Consider the following 24,682-nt stretch of genomic DNA (forward strand, 5'->3'; position numbering starts at 1 on the left):
ACTCTACCTATTCAATAACTGAAGTGACCGTTAGGAAGAAAGGTGAGCAGTGTTGGAGAAGTCGCGGTCAGTCAATGCAAATAATATGTATGTTGTGTGATGATGCGGATCACGCGGCCACTCTAGCATCCTTTCGGTTCTATTCGAATTCTTCGTAGTTTGTTTGTTGTTACCCACCTTTCGCCGCGAAACAGGACATCCGCGCAAGTTTGTTCGAGGCCTTCGTCCGGTGTCTCATGTCTGCAAACGCTTGTGTTGTGAGTTGTTGTGCTCGAAGTTTACTTTTCACTCTATCGGTCTCTGATATTGACTAGGGGGCTTGTGTCTGCTAATTGCCTTTGCGAAAATGTTTAATGAAGTGAGCCTTTCTATCACACTTTCTCTCTTTTTATCGATCTGTTAACGGTTCTGCGGATCTCTCATCGCGCGGAAGCCTGGAAGATTCTTGAGCAAAATGGGAAATGCGGTGGAAGCCGTTAAGATAAGTTCATTTCGATGCCTCTGCTAAGTGCCTATCATAATAGGGCCATTAGGTGTCAATCGCCATTTACCTAAGCTTATCGATAACCGTGCAATAAACTGGAATGTTTTTCGTCCTCGGAAAGAATGTTTGTGTAGTGTGAATCGACCCCATGACCTTTTACCAAAACCGATTTGAATGAAATGATATTATTTTTCGAAAGTATTTCAAATTTAAATAATGTTAATTTTTACTTTTCGCTTGAAAATGTTGCTCCTCAGTAGAAACCCTTTACACTGTGTCTGCTATGGATTGAACATTTCGCCAATCGTGAAAGAAAAAGTTTAATGGAATTTTTTGTACCATGACCACAACAGGCCCACCCCCACCTACCGACCGTCATTACAGCCGACCAAAACATCATTCCAGGTAGTACAAATTAATTCTGTGCCGTAGTCATTAAAACTTGAAAACTTTTTCAACACCTTTTCTACCTCGGATTGGCCTACCGAAGCGGCGTTCGGTTTGAGGAGAAAGAGGAAACAAATAATCAACTTGCCCCTCTTCTTTGGCTCCATCAAGGGTACCTTTCAAGGATTGCCAAGACCTAGGGGAGGCAAACACCCGGCAACAAAGAGAAAAAAAAATTGGATGTTAAACCAGTACACGTCAATTAGACATAATTCGAACGAAATTAACCACCCCCAGTCCAGGACAGAACACGGTGGGGGAAAACTTTCCGCGAAAGGTCCATTAAAAAAATCCTTCTCTCAAGTACTTTTGCTTTCACAACTTTAGGGTTTGAAAATATTGCAGTTTGAAGGCTGGCAGGCAAAAAAAAAACCGGCACGAGAGTGGAGAGGCTTAGAAATGGATGCAATCGTAAAACCTGACTGCAGTCGGCGAGTGGAATTAAAATTCTATTATTTTTCTCTTCCATTACATTTCCATGATCCTGTCCTTCCGGTAACCAAGGGAAAAAGGGAACCTTCTTGGCAAACCAGATTTGAGACGTTTTTTTCACATCGGTAGCGTGAAGGAAGGAATAAACGAACCGTGGCCCAACTTTTTCGTCGCCCAGCCCGGGTAACTTTTCCGAATTGGAAAACTTTTCCCCGTCGGCCAAATGTGGTCTCGCACTTCGCAACGGACCCGGGACGCCCGGGAAGGGGGAATTTCCCCGAAGATATATCGATTAAAATGAATAGTTAGAGAAAAGCGCGCACATTATGCCTTCCAACAGGAGGGGCCATATTTTCTACGCATTTATTTATTTTTTCTAACCGGGGCTCATAAAAAGTTCGCCTAGAACGCTTGAGGTGTGCTATAAATGAAAGTCAGACTCCACCCTAGGAAAGATCTTCCAATTTCGGAAACTTTTTAAATTGTGTGGTATGAATTGTTTGTGTAATGGAAGGGGGTACTTTTTTCTCAAAATCTACAAAAATCCTTCTGCTCAAGTAGGTGTCCTTCATATACAGGAAGGAAGTGTAATTGTCGCTTGGAACGTGTTCGAGTCTCCGAATGGCCACTATGAAGACGACGTCCGGGTCATGAACTTTCTTCCCTGAAGGGAATATGCTCTCCCAACTTCGTTACAGCATTCCGTGTTCTGCTGGAGCAGAAACAGAAATAAAAAAAAAGCCAAGAGAGACAGTTCAAGAGCGAGAGTGAAAGGCAAACGAAAACATAAACAATGAGTTCGCGCGTCATATGCTGGAGGGGTGAGCCATGCGCTAAGCATTATGGGCCACCCTCCCTTCCCACTCGCCCGGATCGTACCGAAGATGCCTAGCCAATGGGGCCCAAGGTGGAGTCCAGAGTGTCAGAATAGACGTTCACGGTTGCCTGCCGCTTCTGCTTTCGGTGTAGATTATTCGTCTCAGCCCACTACTTCATTCGCTTTCGTCTCGCATTCCTGATGACGTTATATGCGTGCTGCGTGCCTTTCTCATCTTTCTTTGTTCGAGGCTTCCTTCGTCCAATGCTTTCACTGTCTATCGGGGAGATGGGTTTCACCACCAATCTTGATCGTTCTATGTTTTATTTCTGCGAATTCTATTCTTTCATAAAACGTTTTGAATTTAATAGGTGGACATAAATTACTCTCAATTCCCTTCCAAGCAGCACAATCAAAGGAGGCATTGGAAGGAGCGAACGAGAAAACCAAGCGCCGCCATAACGCGGGCTCTAGCACGCAGAAGTCTCCGTTCTCATCTGCCAGCGGTTGACTGACGCGGATGTCTCTGAGTGTGTGTTTACGTGTGCCCGTAACCTTGGACCAGCTGCAAAAGTTGTCCCCCGACACACACATTACACGCAGAGCCAGGCAGTAATCCAGCAAGTTTCACAACAAAGGCAGAGGCACACTATCGAGCCGCGTCGTGTTTCATCCTCCAGCGCTCATCCTCAATCGGGGAAGTCACATCGCCGTCTCATGGCGTCGGCCATTACTGCTCGTCGACGAAAAACCCGCGACCGGAAAGTGGACGCGCTTCACCGTGCCCAGCGTTGCGTGCGCGCGTTGCCATGGTTTTGTTTACGCCGACTCGACTGTGAAGTCGCGGGGATGTGAAAAAAGGAAGGAACAAAAGACATGCTGGAGCGAGCGAGAAAATACAGATGACAGCTCGCATCGAAAAAAAAACAGGTTCGGGAAGATTACAGTGATTAACTAAATATTTCACCACAATCTTGGTGACCGCTTGATCACTGATATTTGTGCGAAAAATATTATGTAATATCTAAGGTTACATTCTAGATATTCTTTTCCCAATCCAAAATGATTTTTCAATGAAAAAAACTTTTTAATCCGATCCCGCCAGTACGGTCCACAAAATCAAGCAAGCAGTAAAGTGAGAAGTCAATAAACTCATTCCGGGAATCATTTAACCTCGCCGGCACACGGGTTAACTGGATGTTACACACATGGACGCGCTTTATGGCTTCAAGATATTTTTTGTTTTCTTCGTAGAAAAATTGAACGGGATGGAAGAGGACCATGGGCCACAGTAAAAACCCAAATCCTCTTCCATACCGGGTAGCGCTCTGTTGCGGGACGTCATCACTAATTACGAGCGTGACTTTTTCCAATTATGTTTTAAATACATTTTAGAAAAATTGTTAAACAGGGTTTTTTTTCTCAAAATTTATAGTCTTTCCGTTTATCCCACCCTGAAATAAATTTGCAACGTGCTAGACGTGCCAGTAATCAAAATGCACCAATTTGTGCAACAACAAGTTCGTGCACCAAGCGATGCCATAAATCCTGGTGCGAAAAAGTATTAAAACTCCATATTTCAGCCCACTTCACTTGCACCTCTGCGCCAAACGCCATTCTGCATTGCCTTTTTCAGCTAGTTGTTCAGTGAAAGTGTTTACAAGCAAAACCCGAACACTAAACGGTCGAGAACACGCAAATGGCAGTGTTGTGCGGTGTGTATGTTGTTCCTCTCGCCGGCATTCCGACTTCCGGAAATTGTTCAATTGACCACCATCAGCCGTACCGGGGTGGCGTCCTCTAATTAAAATTCTAGGCCCGTTCTTTTCGCACAATTTGCATGCCACCGTCCACCGCCGTCGTGCTGCAGTTTGCTGTACACGCGAAGCGCGGTAAGAATTTATAATTCAATTTCCAACCCTTCCACCCTGTGCAAACCCTTCGTTACCAAAAAGGTGTGTGTTTTTATGTGATGTGATTCGAAATCATAAGCATCGATCGCATCAATTGTTCGGCCAATGCATGGACGAGAAGCATCAACATGGAGTTGAAACACGCTCATGTATCCACGAATGGAGAGCAGTGAAATATGCGATTCAAACCGATCGTTAGTTTGTGGTGGGAAACATCGGCATCAATTAATAATTTCACTTTTTTACCCCTTCCCGGTTCTAGGCAATCAAAGCAATCCATTTGGTTCAACAAAACCCGCACGATATCGGGCGAACCGGGACTTTTGCCGCAGTGGATTGGTCAACTTGATCCATTAATATTAGCCGGGCGTCTGGTTAAAACGATGACTTGGCACTCCCCACTCCCCCCGTGGCACCCACAATTCCTCAATCAAATGTTAATAAGACCCACCGTCATACATTCTTGCCAATCATGATCGCCGAGGTCGAGTTAGCACAGCCTTCTGGGACAAACTTCCATCAACAAACTCGTCGCTTCCATCGGATTCATTACTCCCATTTGCAACGGTATGTTTTTATGCCAGAAAAAGGGTTCTTTACAGTAGCGTTATTTATAGGTTGGCTTGTGTTTATTTTAATGATGATACAAACCAATGAAACTCGGTCCCTTTGACGGCCCTCGGTTCTATACCTCTGTGCCTGCATGTGTAACGAGGGGAAAGGTATTACTTCCGGTTCTGGCGATTCAAAAAGCACCATAACAATAACACACAAAAAAAATGTGGCCACAAAACAATGCAAAAGTTGTCCAGCCGTGCGCCCTATTTAATGTTTTTGTTTCTCTTTTGCCTTGATGCTGGCTTCTAGGCTTTTTGGTTTTTATTTTTGCAATCTTTTTTGTCTTTTTTCCTTTGATAGGAACAACTTTCCATTCCCTTGCCCATTCAACTTCCTCATCGATGGGACATAACTGTTCCGAATCGTGAAACCCCTCCCAACAAAAAGTTGTAACTATTTGTATCAGAAATATACCGAAAATCTCATGGCTCTTGTAAAGACCTGCCATTGGAACGAAAGACAACGGGATGACGTAAAAGTATTACATAAAAGCAAGTCGATAGCGTAGGCAGCTCATACGGGAACGGATTTATGCGACCATTCTTGATAAACGTCTATAAATCTGCAAACATTCACTCTCTTGATGTAAATTTTCATTTTTCCTCGCCGTTCATTCTTGAGCTGCTTCACATTTTCCGTTGCCGTTTTTCTTCTTTGACGAAAAGTTCTTCTGTTTTGCGTCAGCAGTTCTCTGTAGCCTGCGGCTCGGTTGTTTTTCCTGGTTCTTTTACGCGCACATCCACTTTCCCGCTCACTCCAACCATTGATGTGTCTCTGGAGTGCACCTTCCGAACAAGCGTAGGAAGAGGTCAGATACAAAACAAACCACAAAACTGCGCCTCGGCGGCTTCGTTAAGTGTTCCACTGTGAATGTGAGTGTGTGGGCGTGTGTCTGGGCGGCTTGCTTTTCCACCACCGAGAGATGAAAAACAGCACCATTACAAATCGGTGGTGCCGCGAGAAAAAAGCGAGAATCTTTTCGTCCAGAAAGGAAAGTATTGCTCATATTTCCCACTTTTCTACTCCTCTCCGTAGGAGGTGGCGTTGGCGGTCGTTCCGCGAGAATAACTTCTCGTTTTTCCCACAGGATGAAAGCCGACACTTCGAGATCGATCCGGGTTATTGTTTGTGCTCTCCGTGTCTCTCGCCGAACCACAGCTCCGGGGCAATCAGAGACGGGAGTTTTTATCATTTTCCAAGATGCACCAGCGCTCGAGGACATCCCGTTTGATTTTCCATGCTCATCGCTTTTCGCTCCCGCTCACTCTCTGTTTACAAGCGTGCTGGATGTGCTGTGCTGGAGGATTTTACAATCCGACCTTCCCTCACACTGACCTCTTGCGCGGGACCCAGGTGACGAAGGATTTACGAAACTGCAGCTAGAATTTGGCCGCGAGACTAGAACTCGAGAATCCTGCAGGCGCAGACGTGAAACGCCATTCCAACATTCCGGGCACAACCGCCGCCAGTCCAGCAGAACTGTCAAAGCGTTCTTGTGATCCCGTTTTCTCTCTCTCCACCAGCACGTTTTCCACGAGCGTCATGGCGACGGAGGAAAACAACACGCCACCAACCTTTGGGAGATAGTGCCCACGTTCATTCGCATTGCAGCAAACCGACACCGTACAAAGTGCTAGCGCATAGAAAAATAAAAGAAGTTTACCTTTCCCATTCCATTTCCCTTTCGCCGATGGCCATTTTCGTTGGAATAACATTTTATTCATAACCGAGACGCCACAACCCATCCACTGGCTTTCCAAGAAGAACGGGACAAACGGTATCGAAGCGCCACATTTCGGGTAGAAATTAAACAAATCGAAGAATGGTGTGGCGCTTCCGAATTCCCCGTAATCATCAGTTTTGCGATTTGCCCTTTCGTTCGTACTTCGTAATTGTCGTTGCAGCGTGGAATAGTGTTTCCCCTTCGGAATGACGAAGAGGAGAATAAAAACAAATTAAATACAAGCTCCTATCTGCGATTTCGGTTTCGTAATCGGTATGAATGGTGGTCGATTCATTCTAGCACAGGCTGATGTTTGGTTATTCTTTACTGCCTTCTTCACAGCAAACAGTGCCTACTTTTCATGGTCGATTAATTTTGTTTCGTCTTTGGAAATATTTGGTTTCCTTGTTGAGTACACAGAACGCAAAAATATGTCCTTACGCGGATCTACTTATTCGTCTTATTATCCTATTACTGTCCTTTTCTTATCCTTCTTCTTTCTCTACTCCATTTCACTCCATCTCTTCTTTCCCCAAAACTGGAGCCAGAGCGACGTTGACAGTAAATACAGGGAGACGCAGTAGTGTGTGACGTTCCGTTGCTCCTCGTTCTCGACACACATTTACACACACGCACATGACCACCAAAATCAAACAGGATTTGAACACGGACGCAAAGGGGAGGACGAGGGGGATCGAGTGTGGGCCACGATGGAAGCAGCAGCTGAGCAGCCTTCTGCCATCTGCCACACGGAGCACAACATCCTGCCGCGTTGCTGGTTTTTATTTTTTCGTGTAGGAAAAGGTTGCTTGGGGATATTATTGCTCCTTCTCTCCCGGAACAGCGTACGATCTCATGCCCGTCCAAACCCGTCGTCCTCCGTCGCCGCGGGTCCAACGCTCCTTTCCGTTTCTCACACACGGTCGCTTCGCGGTTCACACGGACACTCGATCGTAAGGCCACACACACTCGTACGAGCGGCGGAGGATATGTTTCAATACACTGCATACACACACACGCACACACGCTTGGACGCGGTACACTACTTTGTCGAGACTCGAGCTCGCGCACCACACAATCGTCACTATCTCACCCCTCCCCATTCGGCAGCATCATTTATTCTCCACCGGAACATCAACCCCCTTCGGCAAAACGGGGGACTACACCATTATCGAAAAGAACGAAAACTAACCCGCAGAAAGACAAGATTCTCGATACGCAGCGAGCGCTTCGTTTATGCTGCAGGGACGGAGGAGCTGCTCGGTAGTTCTTTTGTTGATGCTTGCTCGATTTTTTTTTTGCCTACTATGATTCCCTTCTTTCGCACAAGAAGACGAAGCACACACACACACACACATGGACGACAGACGCGGCATCGCAAAGAAAGAAGCCAGAAGAAGCGAATGTTCTTGGCTTGCCTTTCCTTTGGGCACTTTATTTCGTTTCCCTTCGACCTGAACCAAACGCCGAGCGTTTTAGTTTCTTGCTCACTCTCTTTTACTGCTGCTTCTGGCTCCTTCTTCCGAAATTCCCATTTGCTGCTAGTTTCTGTCCGTCCGCATCTTCTCACGACGGGTTCTTCTCGTGTCTTTTGTTTTGCCCGGTTTTTTATCTCCCTGTTTTGTGCTTTTCCTTTTCTTTAGTTCTGTAAAAGCCCGCACAAGATCTTCGTGCACCACGGGGCCGACGGATTATTTTTCCGTCCGTTTTTCGTTCAGAAATGCTTCTTTTCCCCCCACGTCTTCTGGCTGCTCCCGTTCGTCCATTCTTTCGCCAATGGAGGTTTCGCCATCCATCATCGGGTTCTTTACCACCCGACGATGCTGTTTTCGGGCGCCATTGTCGGCGATGGAGGAGAACGGTAGGGCAAAAAATAAAAAGAAAATAAGGACGAAGAAGAAACACACACGTCCTTTCACCCATCATTCCTGCGAACGTTAAATACGCACGTTTAGGATACGCATACATTCAGGACAATGGCCCGCGCTTAAACCGGGGTCGAAAAGCGACGCGACAATCATGGCGACATAAATGAAGGCAAATGGCATCCTGCGAGTGTCCTGTGTGTTTGACGCTTACGCCATGGGTTGGCAGACTCCGCCAGACCGCACTTCCGGTCGAGAAGGTAAATGTTTCTCCTTCTACCACCGGGAGACAGCATACATACATGGTATGCTGCAGAGCGTTTAAAAAATATTCACAAAGCAGGCGTCCTTCCTGCATGGCGTTGAACTAGATTTCGAGCACAACTTTCAGTTGCAAATGCCAATGAGCATGGTGTGTGCAGGGGAACAAAAAACACCACCTTCATTCGCACGCCGCCTGTACTACAGAGTTTTTCTATTCTTTTTTTCGTTCTCCGCAAAGCGCAGGATTACTGATTCTCGCACGGATAATTATGCCGCAACTGGCTGGAAAATAAAATGGTGCGGACCATGTCTCGCTGCAGAAAGGAAGATGGTGCGCTTCGGCCCTGAAATCGGGCGCGATTACGGAAATGGGCCATTAAATTCACACTCACTCTGCAAAAAAACACCGGTAGCGAAGAAACACGGGGAATCTGTGAAACTTGTGAATATAGCTTTATTCGGAGACGGACGTTAAACCGACGCGGAAAAACGTTCACTTCTTCTCGAGCAGACGCAACGTTCTGAATCGTGCGGTGCGTTTTGAATGCCGCTAACCTATGGTTAGGTGTAACTAGTGTTGGCAAAATCGGAAGATCCGAAGAATGGATCCCTACACGGATTGTAATGATTTGGACCGATTGAGATTCGAATCCGATTTGATTTGTTTGCGGTTTGGTTCTGATTTGATCCGAATCTGTTTGAATTTGATCTGACTCAATCCAGACACGAAGTAAGTCACATGACAGTCAATCGCACCAGGACTTGATTTACATGTTTACCGGATTTTTATAAAAAAATGTCACTCTCCATCGAGAATCTTCTTTAGACTGTAACATACAAAAATGACTGTGCCCGATTTTCAAAGCCTACGAAGAACACCGTTTCCATACGTTAGTTGAACGTTACCTACAACGGTGAACCTCAGATTGGAAATGTGTGGCACGTTTTTATTACGGAAAAAGCGAGTCATCAGTTGTCATTTTATGAGGATTCAGATAAGGATAAACGATTTCCTCACCAGCATTGATTGATTTACATCGTCTCGCGACCGTTCGATGGATTGGGAGTCGGATTTGGGAATTCGATTTACCCACCACTAGAACGAAGCTGGCAGCACAGCTTGACATCAACGCTTCAACAACCTTGGTCTCGACTTGAAATAATGACTGAAATAGCTAATTTGTTAATAACTTTTTAATGCCACGGCCAGTTTTAGCAATAAGCCCCTCAAATGAAAGGTCTTTCTTAAACCAATAACTTTGTCTAAGGGAAGATTTATCCATCGTATTTAGTTTTTGAGGAAATTAGCTACTGATTCAGTAACTTCTGAAGTCATCATCATCATAATCATCAATTACCCAATCAGTAACCTTTGTGGAAGTGGTGGGTAAGTCCAACCTGAACCTAAATGAACTAGCTCCCTGGGAGCGGATAGCGATAGCGATCGTCAGGACCATTCCCAGAATTGAAATCGCCTTTTTTTAAATCTTTTTACAATGATTTTTCATATACGTAGAAAATCGTAATCTTAACTTAATTAGACGACGGCTGAGGTCGGAGAGTTATCAGACTGTTACCAAGTCAACGAAACCATACCTTTGGCGTAGTATGTATGAAAATTACGTGTCTTGAACGAACCCATGAGCTGGGTTCGGAAACTGAGGATTTACCATTACTTTTTTGTTTGGTTCATCATATTATAGAAGTATTTTTGATCAATACGTTTAACCGAATAAATAAGTTATTCACTATTTTTGTTCATTTCACTAATTAACCTTCAGATCTACAACCGCCTACCTGGGTAAGTTTTGCCCTTTTATTTTGCAATTACTTCGAATTGAACAGTTATATCGACACGAAATTCCTGGAATGCCTCAAGCAACATGTTCTCTATCATTCTGCCGAAAACCGACCTTTTATTTTTATTCTAAGTATTTTTTTACACCATTTTTCTATTTATACCCCTTAGATCTACAACCGCCTACCCGGGTAAGTCATACGTTTTGTACGAGAGTTTATATTTTTCTGTACCAAGACAAACCACCAGTAGGTGAAAGGAGGTGCCTCTCGGGTTTTTCTTTTTATATTTATATTGAAAACAATCCAAATTTATCTAAGACACACTATGAAAGACTGTTTTACTCCTCGAACCCCTCGAACAATTAGTAATCAGATAAACTCGAAGACGATGTACAAATATGCAAATTATGCTACATTTTGGACCACACAGCGGCAACGAAAGCATTCTAGGTGAACTTTCATAATTTTCTACACAAAATAATAATTTATTAATTGCAAGAAAATCATGATGCAACGGGTTGAATTAAATACAAAAGAAACTGTTATCGTTTGAAACAAAACGATCGAATTTATGTATATGAGCTAAGTTTTAAAATGTTAAGGCTTAAATATTAGTTGTAACAATGTATAATGAAGAATTTCCTCCAGATATGCCACCGAATTTACTGAGGAACATGAACATTTCCAAAACGTAAAATTTAAAAGAAAAATATTTCTACTAAAAAATAATTCTATAAAAAATGTTGAAGGCACCAAGAAGTTACTTCACCAGAAACTTAAGAAGTATAAACAAACACAATAACTTATTGAAAATGTATGGTTTACAGAGTTGGCGATTGTAGATCCATGGGATAAAATATATTTGAATGAAAAAATTACTTACTTATCGAATTTTTAATATTATTATTTGAATGGGATGTGTTAGAAAACATTCTTAAGTATCATTACTGAAAATTTTAACTCACTACGGCATCTAGAACAAAAGATATTAGCTTTGAAGCACAGCAAAATGCAAACCCCCATACAAAACGTATGGCCTACCCGGGTAGGCGGTCGTATGTTAACGTAGGTATTTTTGGTCGTAGACCTGAAGGTTAAGTTGAACTAGACTACTCCGGAACTGTGTCGCTAATGAGTTTGGAACGAAATGTACAACACTACCAAGCGTCATTTGTGAGCTAAAAAGAGGTTTTTCTTTGCCGTATGTTTCGTGACAGTTTTTCGAATGAAAAACTTAATTATTTCTAGTTATATTTTGTGACTCTTACTCTTAAGTAGTGACAGTTTCATATCAAACCAATAAACACAGTATTTCTCTTCATTATTCAGTGGAAAGTTGTAACAAGAAACCGACTGCACGAAATCGCTACGGCCGACAGAAGAAATCAAGATGGCGTTGCCTGCCAACTATAAACACAACATACCGGGACCGTCGATGCCACCGACCCGGATGCGGCCATCAGGTTCATCGGCGGATCGGAAGGACAACTCCAGCCCGTTCATGCACAATCCGCACGGTAATCCGGCGTTCAATCCGCAGAAGATGGGCAAGGCGTCGGCCGCATCCGAGTCCAAGATGATCAAACCTCCGAAGCCACCGGAGAAACCGCTGATGCCGTACATGCGCTATTCGCGCAAGGTGTGGGACTCGATTAAAGCTTCCAACTCGGACCTGAAGCTGTGGGAGGTCGGTAAGATCATCGGGCAGCAGTGGCGCTTACTGCCGGACTCGGAAAAGGAAGAATACATTTTGGAGTACGAGAACGAAAAGGCGGAACATGAGAAAAACATGAAAGCGTACCACACTTCGCCGGCTTATCTGGCCTATCTGACCGCCCGAAACAAGGTGAAGCCAGGCGATGGGGATGGACATGAAACATCGTCGCGTTCGAGCTCGAAGGGACAGCAGCAGGATCGTCGGATCGATATCCAGCCGGCCGAGGACGAAGATGATCCGGACGATGGGTATTCGTTTAAGCACGTTGCGTACGCGCGTTTCTCGCGCAACCACCGGTTGATCAATGAAATTTTCTCCGATGCCGTCGTACCGGATGTTCGTTCCGTTGTCACGACCCAGCGCATGCACGTCCTGAAGCGTCAGGTCCAATCACTGACGATGCATCAGATGAAGCTAAAACACGAGCTGCAGTTGATTGAGGAAAAATTTGAAACACGCAAGCGCAAGTTCGTCGAATCGAGCGAGATTTTCCAGGAGGAGCTGGTGAAGCACTGCAAACCGGCGGTGGATGATGAAACCTTTCAGAAGTTGGTCGACCGCCAGTATGAAGCGATGAAGCGGGAGCGTCTGAGGGCTCTAGAAGAGGCTCAGAAACCGCCAGTAGTGGCTCCCGTTGCAGCAGCACCACCACCAGCTGCCATAACACAACCCCCGGCGCCGGGCCAAACGAAACCGGAAGAACAATCTCCGGACCAGGCGGCTTCGAATGGAAACGAGACTGGAGCCGCAGCCAATGTGGAAGGCGAACCACCGGCTTCAGGAGCTTCTGAATCGGCAGGACGAGATGCAACTGCTTCGAATGATCGTTCGTCGCCAGTAGCGGCAGCATCCGATGAATCTCAAAGCTCACAGGATTCGACCGGAGAATCAGCATCGGCAGGTGTGGAAAAAATGGACACATCAGAGGAAGCTAAGGCAGAAGTTAAAGGGGATAAACCTCACGCCAGCACAGAAAAGCCGACAAAGGGAAGCGTTCCGCCGGCTACACCTCCGGCTTCCGAACAGCCAGCGGTTTCTGCTCCAGCTCATGCTCCACATCAGGCGGTTGCAATGCCACCGCATGCTCCACCTCCTACTCCATCCCCAGTGGTTACTCCTCCAAGTGAACCGAAACCCGAAATTCCTCCCACTTCCACCATTCATCACACGGCCCCCGTCGCGCAACCACCAAGCGCCGCTGTTCCTCATCCTTCTCAGGCTCCGATCATGCCTCCCGTGATGCATGGTGCCTACGCACCACCCCCTCCGGTAACTTCGGCTGCGCAAGTTGCGACCCATCCAGCAGCGGCACCGGCCGTTCCAACACCACCTCCACCATCCCACACTCCGGAAGCTCAGATTCCTCCGCCGAATGTGACCGTTCCGCATCATCCGGCGGCTCCACCACCGCATGCTCCCCATCATATGCCACCGCACATGCAACCTCACCCAGGTATGCCAACGCACGGAACGTTCCCCGGCTATCCGCCGCATGCCGGTTCACCCCGTGCCCCCTACTACTTACCATCGTACGGTGGTCACCCGCAACCGTACGGCCAGTATGGACACTATCCCTATCACCAGCAATACGGTCCGCCACCACCCGGTAGCTATGGCGCTCGGCCTCCAGGCGCACCACCCACCATGGGTCACTACGGAGAGGTGCATCCGCATCCGGAAGCGCATCATGGATACGGTCCGCTACCTCCGGGAGCTGCCGGTGCCCCAGGAATGCCACCGACCGGAGTGGCCCCTCCCGGCGTTGTCGGTGCAGGGCCACCGCCACCGATGCCCACGGCTACTGGTGCGCCTCCAACGATGGTGACGGCGACAGCCACCGTCACACCACCCACAATGCCCCCGGGAAACCAACCGGAACCGGGTGAAATTGAACCGGAAAAGGCACCGGTTGAGAAGACGGCCCCAGCCACCCCGGCCTCGAAGAAACGCAAGAAGGGTGGTGCCGCCAGCAAGCACGACGATGCCGACAAGAAGGACGACTAGAACCACTTGCTCCGTGAGGGAAAATCCACTTTCCAATTTGAAAACATTTTACTAACTTGATGTAACGGACTAATAATTCAATAAACTCAGCTTAAACTTACGATAGAAGATTGATTTCCAAATCATAAGTTTATTCCCACAGCATTGACATCCGTATGTCCACAAAGTATTGTAGAGGAAAGAAAAAGGACACGATGTATATTGCCTTACAAAAAAAAATTATACGCTTACGGAATATTGGCCAAGTAATCCTGCACATCCGAGGGATCGAGCCGGCGGAAACCGTTCGCATCGCAAATGCCTACTTCGATGTTATCCGCGTTCATCTGCCCTTCGAAGCCTTCCTTCAGCGTGAGGATGGCCGTGTGGACCGCATCGTCCAGCTCGAGATCCTCACTGTAGCGCTTCTCGAGGAACGTCTTGCCATTGTTGGCGTTCTTGCCCATCGCCGTTGCCTTCCACGCGAAGTACGCACCGGACGGGTCGCACTGGAACAGGTATGGTCGGCCCTCGTCCCAACCGCAGATCAACAGGGACACACCGAACGGACGGACACCACTGTTGGTGGGAACGTGCACAGAATGGGGTCAGTAACCTAGCGTGAGGACATGGTTTCATTCTAAAGCAATCAAACTTACCCAGACTGCGTGTACTCCTGCATGACGGTGGCCACTTTCTGCACCAGCTGCGAGGTGGGGATAGGCTCGCGGTAGGTCAGGTAGTAGTTCTGGGCCAGCTTGCGCGCCTGCTTCACCAGCAGTCGGTAATCGGGGCCCATGCCGGAGTAGATCATACCGATGTGGTTGGTGACCATCTCCACCTTGGGCACGCTGTGTTCATCGTACAGGATGGACTTCTGCTTGTTCTCCGTCGCGATGACGACGCCGTTGACGGCCTTAATGCCCACCGACGGAGCACCGGCAGCGACAGCAGCAAGGGCATATTCGATCTGGACCAGTTTTCCCGAAGGGCTGTTTTGTGCATGTGTGTGAAGCGAACGAACAAGTACAGTCATTTTGTGATCGAAATTTTACGATTTAACGATTGACGGCGACTTACCTGAAGGTGGTCAGCGAGAAGCTATATCGCTCGGAAGCCATAGCTTACAGTTTCTTTTAGTTTAATCTGAAAACAACACTATTTAAGCTATGGTTTTCACGCCACAGACAATCGACGGTGAAGCGGCAACTTCTGAAAACAGTCGATTCACCGAAAATGACAGATCGAGGTAGATGGTTCCGACTCTTGTCGAACCCGGGATCGCTGAACCTAGTAGGTGAGTTTGTACGAAACCGCGTGAGATCTCATTGAATCGATTTGAAAATGTCTCACTAGGAAAATTGTCTTTGGATAGAATTTTCTCACTTGTTTTCCCTATTTTCACACCAAGAAAAAATCGAAAAAATACGGAATTGTCAAAAATTTTCACTCTACAGAACAATATTTGGGATAGGATAGAAATCTCTGGAAACAGCGTACATTTCTCCGTCTCGATGGGCGTTAGTTATTGAGTGCAATTGGAAAACTTTCACAAAGAGTAGCGGATTTATAGAAATTTCTTCCATTTGTAGAACATGCGGCAAATAGAGCAAAAATATGACCTCTCCAAGTGTCACATGTACGACGAGAAGAGTTCCTTCGCCTTCTGGATCGTGATGGTGCTGTTTTTCTGCCTGGCGATCGGTAACCTAGTTCTCACGTTGTCGATGATGAATATATTGAAGATTTACCGAGGCATGGAAAGCATCGAACTGATCCAGGACGCAGATACCATCAAATTCTTCGGAGACATCGACTTCGATCGGGTGTACAAGAAGGACGGTTTGCTGGAGAGCTTCTACGAGGATCCGCTCGAACTTACGGGAGACGCCGGAAGCGTGTCGATCAATTTGGTTAACCGTAACGGCCATTCGCACAACAAAATCCAACTATCGGGAAATAACAGTGTCCTGAAGGGTGTCAATCATTTCGACGTGAAGGACACCGTGACGGGGAGGCAGATATTTGGAATCACCAACCCGCACTTTACCATGCCACAGGGGCCACAGGTGCTCAATGCAAAGCTGATCAACGCCGCCCGGATTGCGTCGCCTGTGGACGAAAAGCTGTCGCTGCTAACTCAAAAGAAGCTCACACTCAAAGGAACCGAAGGCATTCGAATGGAAGCTAGAGAAGTGTCGTGGACAGCCGATCAGACCATTTTCTTAAAGTCCGATAACGGAAGCACGATGCTGATCGGTGCGAATGGAGTGTCGATCAACCTGAAGCACATCCCGGTGGCGAACAGCGATCATGGTGTTCGTACTGGGTCGAATCAGTACAAACTTTGCGTCTGCTATCCGCAAGGTCGAATCTTCCGTATTGCAGTACCAAAGTCGCACATTAGTCGGCTAAACTGTGCCAATTTTAGCAGCAAAGACGATCCGTGTGCGTAGGATTCACACCAAAGTATTTAATGATATAACAGCTAGTAGTGTACTAATCGAAACATATCGGCTATATAGCGGTAGATCAATAATCAGTAGTTGCTCAATAATAGTCCTCAGTTAGAGAGTAGAATCAAACATTAAGCGCTTTATTATGGTTCATAGTTGAAAAGTCTTGTAATTTAAAAAGGAAAGACAGTGCATTTTGTTAGGCAATCATAAGCAAATCTTGTTCAATCTCAACTCCTTAACTGTTTTGTCCGTTGAAATTTTTTTCGAGTTTTTTTTAGAAAAGACATGACCAATTGCCTACCCGAAAGGTGGAAGATTGACCCTTTCTCAAAGAATGTTGATTATTACTACTCTATGTCCTATTAGTCTGCTGATGGCTAAACACAAATGACGATTACATTATTCAGACGCAACAAGATGCTGCAAATTTCGTCTATGGACGGTTCAACATAAACCAAATAAAATTATAGTCAAGTATTCAATTAAAACTTATAAAATTATACAGATGTACGATCGTTTGACCTTCTTTTCTTTAAAATTGCAAAACAGTTGGGGAGCTAAACTAGCAGTAAAATAGCATGACCAAATGAAGTGTTCCGAATAAAGTTACTTAGTATACCCAAAAACGTTGTCGCTACGGTCCGATTCTAGAGTTTACTTCACTCCAAAGCATCATCGTCGATCGTGTCCCCATCGACGCCTTCCATATCGTCATCTTCCCCGTCTTTTTTCTCCGAAGGTTTCTCGTACGCCGGTTCCATAGGCGAAACGACCACACCGTCCCAAACGGACATTTCTTTCGCTACCGTTGAGTTTTCCACGAAGCCCAGGATGTGTTTGTAGCCACCGTGAGCCAGAACGCGCACCAGCGTTTGGGCTGTCATACAGCATTCGTCCTGCTGAACCAGTGTCATTGTAGTGTGCACCCGGTAATGGCCCACCTCGCACGGGTCCGTTATCCCAGCCGAACCTGGGACGAACAGCCCGGAGGCTAGCAGTTGGAATACGCGCCGGAAAGCGACATTAACCGGCAGGGCTTGACGGCTGGGGTTATTCATGATAGCAGAATGTGCGAGCAGGTCACAAATCCAAGGGTTTAACGGTTTGAATCCGTCGAAGCGCCGAGCAAGATCTTTCAATATGCGTATCAATACTTTTATCGTCGAATGGTGAGCATTCTCTTCAAACCAGCGAATGTGTCGTATCGCGGCCAGATGGTTTTGTATGATCTTAAAGTCCAAATGTTTTTCGGCTTCCAGTTTGCGCATGTTTTGCGGTAGCGTTGCGATCAGACACCGGACCTTGGCCAGCGAGTTGGAAATTTCGAATCCCTTTTCACTGTACGCCAACGAGAGCGCTTCCGCCTTCGGGACAACTTCTGTTTTCATAGACTTTTTTAGATCTTCTTCGACCTTTTTCCCCAACACCTCGCCACAATCCTTCGTCGGAAACGACTTGAGAATGATGACTATATCCGCAACGTTATTGCCGGCCATCATGGTGCCCTTCTTGTACGATCCAACCTGGCGTACCTCTTCCAGCTGGCATTTGGTAAAGTCACCCGGAGCAATCACGATGTTGTCAAGCACGCCTTGGACCTTGGCAACGAGGTTGGAAATTGCAGTCTGTTCCTGAGCGGTGGGAGTGAGATCTTGGCTTCGTTTCAGCAGCGCATTGGTCAGCACGGTGTCATCAGGAACAGGTTGAACGCGAGGAAATGCCATTTCGGCCAGAGTTAGATCAAAAGGATGGCGGGGTAGAAAGGTCTTCTTGTTCATAAATGGACCACCGCGAACACCACGCATGCCCATTCCCATTCCACCTCGACCTCCGCCTCGCATTAGTCCAGGACGCACCATTTTGGCCGGCAGAAAGAAGTGTTTTTACAGAAAGATGTAGTTTTCTTCAACTTGTTTCGTGTGTGTTGTAACTATGACCAAGTCAAGCACCTTTTTACTGCAGAATTCAGTGAGTACTTTCAATAATTAACACGAAAAACACGATACCGACAAAAACACCACAACAGCACAACACTTTTCACAACAATTTGATCGATCGATGCTGCTTTTGACAGTTTTCTAACAAAGGGCTTGTTTCATCCACATCGTTGGTAAATAAACATTTTCTGTCATAAACATGGTAGACTTTACGTTTTACTAAACAGCTGTTTTGCTAGTAAATACTAATAATTTCATGACACAAAATATTTAAAGATATGGGACGAATTACAGCAACAATCTAATAGCAGACAAATAGAGAGAATAGAAGCGGTAAGTACGCATATAACACCAGGACAAGTATGTTTCATAACTAATTTATTCTGTATTTCCACAGCTTTTCATGATCAGAGCTTACTTTCCTAAATGCTCAGGTAGCTGCTGTACCTCTACTTTTGTTACTTTTAACGCAATACCTTCGGGCAGATTCCGTTCGATGTACTCCAAGAAGGTATCAAGCGTCGAGCCCGTTAGTTTATGAAAGTGCATGAACCGATAGTAATTACGAACTTCGTATTGTACCCGGTGTTTCTTGTAGATGTGAACTGATTTCAGCAACGTTAGACGGTCCTTTACTGCTTTACGAAGTGCCCAACTGAAAAGAGATTGGTATGATTGTTGTACAAGCCTGAGGCACATTAGTTTCACAGGTAACTTACTGTTTGCCCACTTCTATGTCCAAATGTTCAGCGGCGGTCTTGGCGAACAGCGCATAGCTTTTCATCACCTCGGGATCGATGCCTTTCATTTGTAGCTCTACTCTGCTGAACAATTTGTCTGGAACACCACATGCCGGTTGTTGTTGATGTTGAACGGCGTTTGCAGGTGATGTAGATGGTTCCGTATACCATCGTATGGCCTGTACAGGCCTTGGTACGATAGGTGTGAGGGTGCGCGTAAAGTTAAACAACTAACATATAAAAGAATGGTTAGAAAAAGCCTCTTTTTCGACTAATAAAGCTTTGAAACTGTACCTTCAGCATGGTGTTATTCAATACAAAAACAATCTGCACGTCCGATTTCAGTTTGACAGTAAAACATCCAATAAAAACATGGAGAGTAGATGGGTTCGGTTTATAAGTCCGAGTTAAAAGCCCTCTCGATCTATGTGTATTGCATATCTTTAGGCGGAATTTACTCGGAGTCGCCAAATCGATAATTTGGATATTACACAAATTATTTGCACAAAAACCCTTTCTTTGATTGGACAAAGTATTTTGTTTGCAAAATACCATCCTTTTGAGGGGTCACATATTAAAATTGGTCATTGTTGTAAAAAGTTATACGAACTGTCTGTTTTAGTCAACATTTCAAACAAAGCTATCTCCGTTTCTTTCTCACACAATGCCTTACCATTAAAAACTTGAGTAAATAGAATGAATATTTTTCAAACAAAGCTTGAAAAGACCTTTCATTTAAAGTATCAATCGTAAAAATCGGTCGAAGGAGTAACAAGATACAAATAAATTGGTATTTTCAGATAGAATTTCCATTCAAGCATTCTCTGAGAGAGTTTAGTATGGGAGAGCAAATACTATGGAGTTTTGCTGGTCCTGCAAATCAGTGTCGTACACATACCGGGTCAGAATGTACGATAATTACTTGTACATGTTGCAACGTTAGGAAAATGCAATTCAATTATCAAAAGTAGTGATAGAAGATGCGTGGTGTTGAGTTCTGCCATCAATGTGATAAAAGCGTGAATCTCGTGGCAGGCAAATCGTTTCCCTGCAGTCCATCGGTCGGTAGTGTTTACTAGATGAAGAGTTTTTGGTGCAGTACGACACTTTGCCGAATGCGTGCGTGAAAGTTGTGTCCTGTAATTAGCAGTAGCAGCAACAGCAGCAGTAGCACCAAATCTTCCATTACCACAAAGCAGAACCGGAGGACAACTTATGATAATACGATGGGCCAAACTATCAGCAGTGCATGTAAGTAGTAATTATATCACACGTTCAACATGCCAGCAAATTTACATAACCACAACCGACCGGATCGGAAGGGAGAACTAGTGGCAGCAAAGAAACGGATGTCAACAATCCGGAAGAACTCGGAAGAACCTGCTGATTCTCACGGATTGGAAAACGTCAATTTCCGAATACAATTATTGCAGGGGCTTTGAAGGCGACGAGCGCTGTCCTATGTCTTGCGTGTGTTATGTGATGGGGCTTCCGTGAAAAAGCCTCGTCCGCGAGGAAGGGTCGAAATCCTTTTTCTTTCTTTTTAGGAGCGCTGTTTTGGGGTTCGTATATTGCACCTGTCTGCAGGTCGTTTGCCGATGCTCGATGAGGAAGTAAAGCATTAACGTGGTACCGTTTACTGAATCCACCTTGCACTGGGACGAAAGTTTCCCTGTTCCTTTTGGTCATGGAAGGAATCGAATGCCATGGTTCAGGCGTAACCGCAAGGATGATTTTCTTCAAGGAGCTAAGCGAAAGATAGATGCGTTCATAAACGGAAGAGATGGAAGAAACGAATGTCAAAACAGCAGTTGCGTCCACGACGGAAATTTAGGGTAAACATATCATGAGGCCCGCGAGGCAAGAGTTGCGAATGCAGGCAAAAAACGGCAGGAAGCCGGGGATATTGATGGTTTACACCTTGCGCTCAGGGCCGGTGTGCAAAATCGTTTAATATCAGAAGCAGTTTCGCTAGATCGTTCACTTCTTACAGGTCATTTCTTTTATGCTATGCACATCTCGTCCGGAATGCATATTCGAGAGTTTCTGCTGGCAGTAGCGTGTAATTAAACGAATTTTACTTCTTTCCCGTTTCGTTTGGCCTTCCCACTTTTCTTCAGTTCTTCGCACCAGATGGATAGTAACGTCCCAGCATAAAGTGTCACCTGTGGCCCACCCGCAGCCAGAACGATTGTGTACGCCTCCTGCCAATGAATAGCCGTGTCCTCCGGCTACTGTCCTGTAAGGCCCACGCTGGCCGCTGATGAGAAACGTATTCAGTGTGACATCGTTAGAAACAATAGGCTTCGTTTAATCTACCATACAGGTCCAAACGAAGCGTACCAAAACGAATGGCCCCGCATGGGTGTGCCGTTGTTCGTGCGCCGCTGGACATTTACCAGGCGAAACACTCTCGGGAGGGACAAGGGAACCACCGCGCTAGAGCTATTTTTTTATGTTTTTGCAGTCAGTGGGAAAACATCTTCTCCGTTTTCTTGGACCTATCGGACCTTTCCTTTCGTCCTCTTTCCGTCCTTACTAGGTCGCAAGCATCTGTAGCTCGACGATACGACGATCAGCTGTCTTCCGAAGATGATGTAAAGGGGAGAAAAAAATACAAGACGCAATCCGTAGCATACGCTCAAGGGCGACGGATCGGATGGCGGAGAACGAGGACAGCAAGAAAACAATTTACCAAAGCTCTTGTACCTATCGAAATCGATTTTCCAACTGCTTTGGTTGGATTGAACTGTGACGGTACTAAAATCTAAAATTTCCTTAAAAATAAACCTCAACACATGGTAATTTAGAAAATTCTCATTCTGCTGCGTACTTTGGTCCGATTAATATTTCTTTTTCTGTGATTTGTTTCTACAATCTCCGGCATTGTCCCTGAAACTAAACCAGATTCACAAATCTTCTATCGATGGCATATGTTCCCGACCTTTCGATCCCAGCTAACTATTATTATTATCTGCGTTTACCACTTTCTACGATTTGGTGATTCGGCAAGCGGGGCGAAAAATGGTTAAAACAAAACAAAAAGTTCATCCAAAAACGACTTCTCTTGGGCATCACACAGCGCACATGGCATCAGGATAACAAGCAGGTCATAAAGGATACATGTGGACCTTGTAGAAAAAAAGAGCATCGGGCGCAGCAGCGGAGTGCAGCGATGCATCTAAAACAGCATCAGAAGGCGATCGCCAACTTTTCAACGAATCTTCGGGTAAAAGGAACGAGCGGCATGCCATCATTCAGCTGTTGTCGGTCGATCGCAAACTACGATGATGGGCTTTGCATATGTCGACTTCTCTGATAACCGCCGCTGCTGGAAACCCGTCTGTCCGGAGCTGACCAGTTTCCGACCCGACATGAATGGGTCATTCTTTGACTCTCGAAAAAGTGTGACCGGCTGACATTTGTACGTCCGATAAAAACGCTATCAGCCGGCAGCATATGGAGTGTTGTTTGCACACGTCCGCCTAGAGGCCTCAGTAGAAGAATTCTCGGCTAAAAACGATCATCAGTAAATAATGCCAGAGCATTGATGTAGCGAAAGGAAATACGGAAGGGCGAGCTTCGAAGAAAGCGGGCATATGATAAATTAATGTTTTCTTTTTCATTTCTTTTTGAGCTGAATGTACTATCAGCTTACTCTGGTGATTTGCTTGTTAAATATATTCCACTTTCTTAGAAGGTCATCGCAGGCGGGTTCCGCACCGAATGGACACTGTTTATGTTTATTCAGAGAGATGCGGAGCAATGTGTTATTGCTTGACGGCATACCGTTGGCTACTGGATGCAACCATCCATTCCTTCAAGGGTTTGTTGTTTCTTGAACCGCCCTTGTCTACCAAAAGATCCGAGCACCGAGGACCTTGCCAAAACATGCTAATGATGGCCAGCACGAGATGGTAAATCGTTTTCCTTCGTGGCAGCAGTGTTATTCCAAGTACCGAAGTGCAATACCGGCTGCTGACCGATCCCCTAAGGATTTCACTTCCAACGAAGGATGACGTATGCAGTGTTATTTTTCACGCCCCAGTATTTTGTTCGGATTAGGACAAAGTTTCGCTTGCAAGAAGAAGGCAACAGGGTGTGAATTTTCTAGCTAAAGACAGGCATACGCAGTTGAAACAAACCGGAATGAGGAAAAACATCTGAAAAATCTTTAGAACCTATGTGCTCTTATTACAAAGTTGTATATTTCATTTTCTCCTTGAGAGATTCTGATCGAAACGGCCGGTTCGGAAAAGATTGAGTTTGAATCATCACTCCCATTGGCCTTCGGATTTTCAGCAAATGGTAATTACCGTTCATATATATAACTTTTCCCACCAAAAACGAAACCTCATTCAGGGTCGCGCTTTGGTTTGGAATTTATTTGTAAACAGCATTTCGCATAGCCGCACACCGGGGACCATGATCTCACACCCTCCCCGGCGTAATCGCACGACACGCACAAATCGATGATGATCGTCAGGAATTCCAATCAGACGGCAACGCGAAGAATCTAATTTTATCCACGTATCGCTCCTAATCGCTCCTTCACGATCTCGATTTGGAATGTGTTTCCATTGGCCGCTTCAGTGGGATGTGTTTCCATTGGCCATGACTAAGTCGTAGGAAAATCACCATCTAGCTCTGGGTACGGAAGAGGCACGGTCAGCTCGCTTCGTTTTCTTCCGGAAACGGTGGAAATTTAGCAGCGCACTCGCGGAGCCGGCACTTTGCTGAAAGACAGTGATCTCCCACGATGGTTTGCCAGATGATGAATATCGGACGCATCTGCCTTCACGCTCTGGTTGGGGGCCGATATGAGCAATTTTCCACACATTTCGCTGGAGTTGAAACAGCCGTTCGCCGTAGGTTGGACCCGGGATAGTTGTTTATTTTAGTGGGGGTTGGTTTTTGTTGCTTCGCTTTTAAACAACAACGATTTTTACCAACGCAATGACCCAGACGATCCACGCCACACGAACCAGAACTCCCAGACCCCCTGCCATCGGAAACCGTCAGTCTCGGCTGGTGTGCATTTGTTTTCTTTTTAGCATGTGCATGCAAATCGTCTCGTGGATTGAAACCATTTCAACGTTCCAATTCGTCTCCGATGGTGCCGAGCTGCGTCTGGTTTTAAGGCACATTTTTGTTTTCGTTTTTGCAAATTTTTCACCCCATGTAAGATCATCTGTGAGTTTTCTTTGTCCCTGGTTTGGTGTGGAGGGAAACGGTTCGGTTCCTCCGACCGGGCCGCCCGGTTTTAAGGTTCAGTGATCTGCTCCCGGGAAGGTGGCGGGCAACTGTCGTGTGCCTGTTACTTTGTATTAGTTTTATGGGGATATTTTTACACACCCAAATAAGGGGTAACGATCGCGGCGGTCTTTCAAGAGCCGCTAATTTATGGTGCGTGACGGGAAAGTAGACTTTTCAGAAGGAATATTTTTGGTTAAAGTCTTCAAGAGACATTGATTTGTATTGAA

The 24,682-nt window shown here is 45.7% G+C and overlaps 7 protein-coding genes across 13 annotated transcripts in view; 3 read left to right on the forward strand and 4 right to left on the reverse strand.

The window, feature by feature from the left end:
• The window catches only part of LOC131259157 (RNA-binding protein Musashi homolog 1), an 82,763-nt gene extending 73,657 nt beyond the window's left edge, over positions 1-9,106 (reverse strand). For 6 of the 7 annotated variants that reach the window (XM_058260590.1, XM_058260589.1, XM_058260587.1 and 3 more), the window contains exon 1: positions 8,956-9,106. The gene's annotated coding sequence lies outside the window, so the exon portion shown is untranslated. Of the gene's footprint in view, positions 1-177; positions 445-8,955 lie in introns of all 7 variants that reach the window. The other variant, XM_058260588.1, reaches the window with a different exon arrangement.
• A 2,439-nt stretch (positions 9,107-11,545) lies between these two features.
• LOC131272450 (SWI/SNF-related matrix-associated actin-dependent regulator of chromatin subfamily E member 1) lies at positions 11,546-14,226 on the forward strand. The gene is made up of 2 exons (XM_058274180.1): positions 11,546-11,564; positions 11,693-14,226. The coding sequence occupies exon 2, from the start codon at positions 11,754-11,756 to the stop codon at positions 14,082-14,084; it is 2,331 nt and encodes a 776-aa protein (XP_058130163.1). The 5' UTR covers positions 11,546-11,564; positions 11,693-11,753; the 3' UTR covers positions 14,085-14,226.
• Positions 14,194-15,293, reverse strand: LOC131272451 (proteasome subunit alpha type-2). The gene is made up of 3 exons (XM_058274182.1): positions 15,144-15,293; positions 14,723-15,055; positions 14,194-14,642 (listed from the first exon to the last, which is right to left on the reverse strand). Exons 1-3 carry the CDS (start codon positions 15,182-15,184, stop codon positions 14,312-14,314), a joined length of 705 nt encoding a protein of 234 aa, XP_058130165.1. The 5' UTR covers positions 15,185-15,293; the 3' UTR covers positions 14,194-14,311.
• Positions 15,294-15,299: 6 nt separating this feature from the next.
• Positions 15,300-16,595, forward strand: LOC131271706 (beta-sarcoglycan). Its single transcript, XM_058273219.1, has 2 exons — positions 15,300-15,356; positions 15,656-16,595. The coding sequence occupies exons 1-2, from the start codon at positions 15,300-15,302 to the stop codon at positions 16,517-16,519; spliced, it is 921 nt and encodes a 306-aa protein (XP_058129202.1). The 3' UTR covers positions 16,520-16,595.
• Positions 16,596-16,630: 35 nt separating this feature from the next.
• LOC131271384 (interleukin enhancer-binding factor 2 homolog) lies at positions 16,631-18,524 on the reverse strand. Its single transcript, XM_058272798.1, has one exon. The coding sequence runs from the start codon at positions 18,379-18,381 to the stop codon at positions 17,182-17,184; it is 1,200 nt and encodes a 399-aa protein (XP_058128781.1). The 5' UTR covers positions 18,382-18,524; the 3' UTR covers positions 16,631-17,181.
• Positions 18,525-18,826: 302 nt separating this feature from the next.
• Positions 18,827-19,538, reverse strand: LOC131272837 (small ribosomal subunit protein uS10m). The gene is made up of 3 exons (XM_058274703.1): positions 19,494-19,538; positions 19,179-19,429; positions 18,827-19,114 (listed from the first exon to the last, which is right to left on the reverse strand). The coding sequence occupies exons 1-3, from the start codon at positions 19,500-19,502 to the stop codon at positions 18,874-18,876; spliced, it is 501 nt and encodes a 166-aa protein (XP_058130686.1). The 5' UTR covers positions 19,503-19,538; the 3' UTR covers positions 18,827-18,873.
• Positions 19,539-20,113: 575 nt separating this feature from the next.
• The window catches only part of LOC131260174 (protein neuralized), a 36,199-nt gene continuing 31,630 nt past the window's right edge, over positions 20,114-24,682 (forward strand). The window contains exon 1 of the mRNA XM_058261954.1: positions 20,114-20,450. Coding sequence (XP_058117937.1) covers positions 20,426-20,450 — 25 coding nt within the window. The 5' untranslated portion in view covers positions 20,114-20,425. The remainder of the gene's footprint in view (positions 20,451-24,682) is intronic.

The sequence above is a fragment of the Anopheles coustani genome, chromosome 3, assembly GCF_943734705.1.
Source record: "Anopheles coustani chromosome 3, idAnoCousDA_361_x.2, whole genome shotgun sequence".
NCBI lineage: Eukaryota > Metazoa > Arthropoda > Insecta > Diptera > Culicidae > Anopheles > Anopheles coustani.